Raw genomic sequence first — 1,219 nt, forward strand, 5'->3', positions numbered from 1 at the left:
GCTCCACGCGACTCCCTTCTCCCAACTTTGCCTTTGCCCACGCATTTCCTTCCTCTTCTTTTCCTTTTTTCCGATCCATCCTCTTCCCTTCCCCCTTCCCTGACTTCTTCTCCCTCGCCTTCCTCTTTTTCTTCCACCGTTTCTTCTGCCGAGACCACCACGCCGAGAGACTGGCAAGCGCCCCCGCCGAAGCCCCCATGCACCAGGAGGAGGAACGAATGAAGGATGGGAAGGAGGGCTGAAGGGAAGGCTCGAGAGGGGTTGCATTGCCTCGCGGCGCGTCCAAATCCTGGTGTGGGATATCCCGTGAAGGAGTATTGCCGTCGCTGCTGCCTCCGCAAAAGCCGACCTGGCCCCTCTCTCTCTCGCCTGGCATGGAGTGCTCTGTCATCCTTTCCTCCCTAGGATCATCTGCCCTTCTTTCGTCTTTGTCATCCTCCTCCTCTTCATCCCTGCTGTCGTCGTCCTCGGATTCCCCCGCGGCGTCGTGGTGGTCGGCTTGCATTCTCTGGGGAGTAGCGAAGAAGAGGGAAGGAGTGAAACGAGCGGGCCAAGGAAAACGCACAACTGGTAGTCGCAAAACAAATCAAGGAGGGACAGGACAAGAAAGGGACAGAAAAAAGGCTTCCAGAAAGGGATGAATAAAGGAATCAGAAAGCGGGTGAAAGACCGGCAGAGAAAGGGGAAGGACAACGGGGCATCTGAACGAGCGAGTGTCTCACCTCGGAAAGCTTTTGCGCCAAAAGCCGGTTAAATTCCTCCACTTTGGCCGTTTCCTTCTCGATGATAAAGCCGCTGATCTCTCCCACGGCCAGGGCGACGACGCTGATGCCGACGATAGCGAAGAAGATGGTGAATAGGCGGGACTCTTGGGTGAGGGGGGTCATGTCCCCAAAACCCACACTGAGGAAGGCGACGAGGGAGGGAGGAAGGGAGGGAGGGAGGGATGATGCTCATCAGGCAGAAACTTCCTAGCGAAGGGGAGCTTACCGCGCGTACTAAAAGATAAAATGAGAAGAGAAAACAAAAAGAGCGGTAGGGAGGGAAGAAAGGGGGGGTAAGACAGGCCCGTAAGTACCTGGTTAAGGTGACCACTGCGAAGTAGATAGCGCGCGAAGCACCCCATCGCTCGAGCCAGTAGCCGTAGACACCGATGGAGACGAGGAGGTATGACACCAGGCAGATGATACGCCCTCCGATACAGAGAAGGGCGTCGGCC

The 1,219-nt window shown here is 56.4% G+C and overlaps 1 protein-coding gene across 1 annotated transcript in view; it reads right to left on the reverse strand.

Moving 5' to 3' along the window:
* Window positions 1-1,191, reverse strand: part of NGA_0381500 (potassium channel protein) — a gene marked incomplete at both ends in the record, with an annotated part of 4,576 nt that extends 3,385 nt beyond the window's left edge. Inside the window, 2 exons of the mRNA XM_005854893.1 lie at window positions 723-903; window positions 1,079-1,191. Coding sequence (XP_005854955.1) covers window positions 723-903; window positions 1,079-1,191 — 294 coding nt within the window. The remainder of the gene's footprint in view (window positions 1-722; window positions 904-1,078) is intronic.
* Between the last annotated feature and the right edge of the window lie 28 nt (window positions 1,192-1,219).

This window comes from Nannochloropsis gaditana, assembly GCF_000240725.1.
Source record: "Nannochloropsis gaditana CCMP526 unplaced genomic scaffold scaffold354, whole genome shotgun sequence".
In the NCBI taxonomy this organism is placed as follows: Eukaryota; class Eustigmatophyceae; order Eustigmatales; family Monodopsidaceae; genus Microchloropsis; species Microchloropsis gaditana.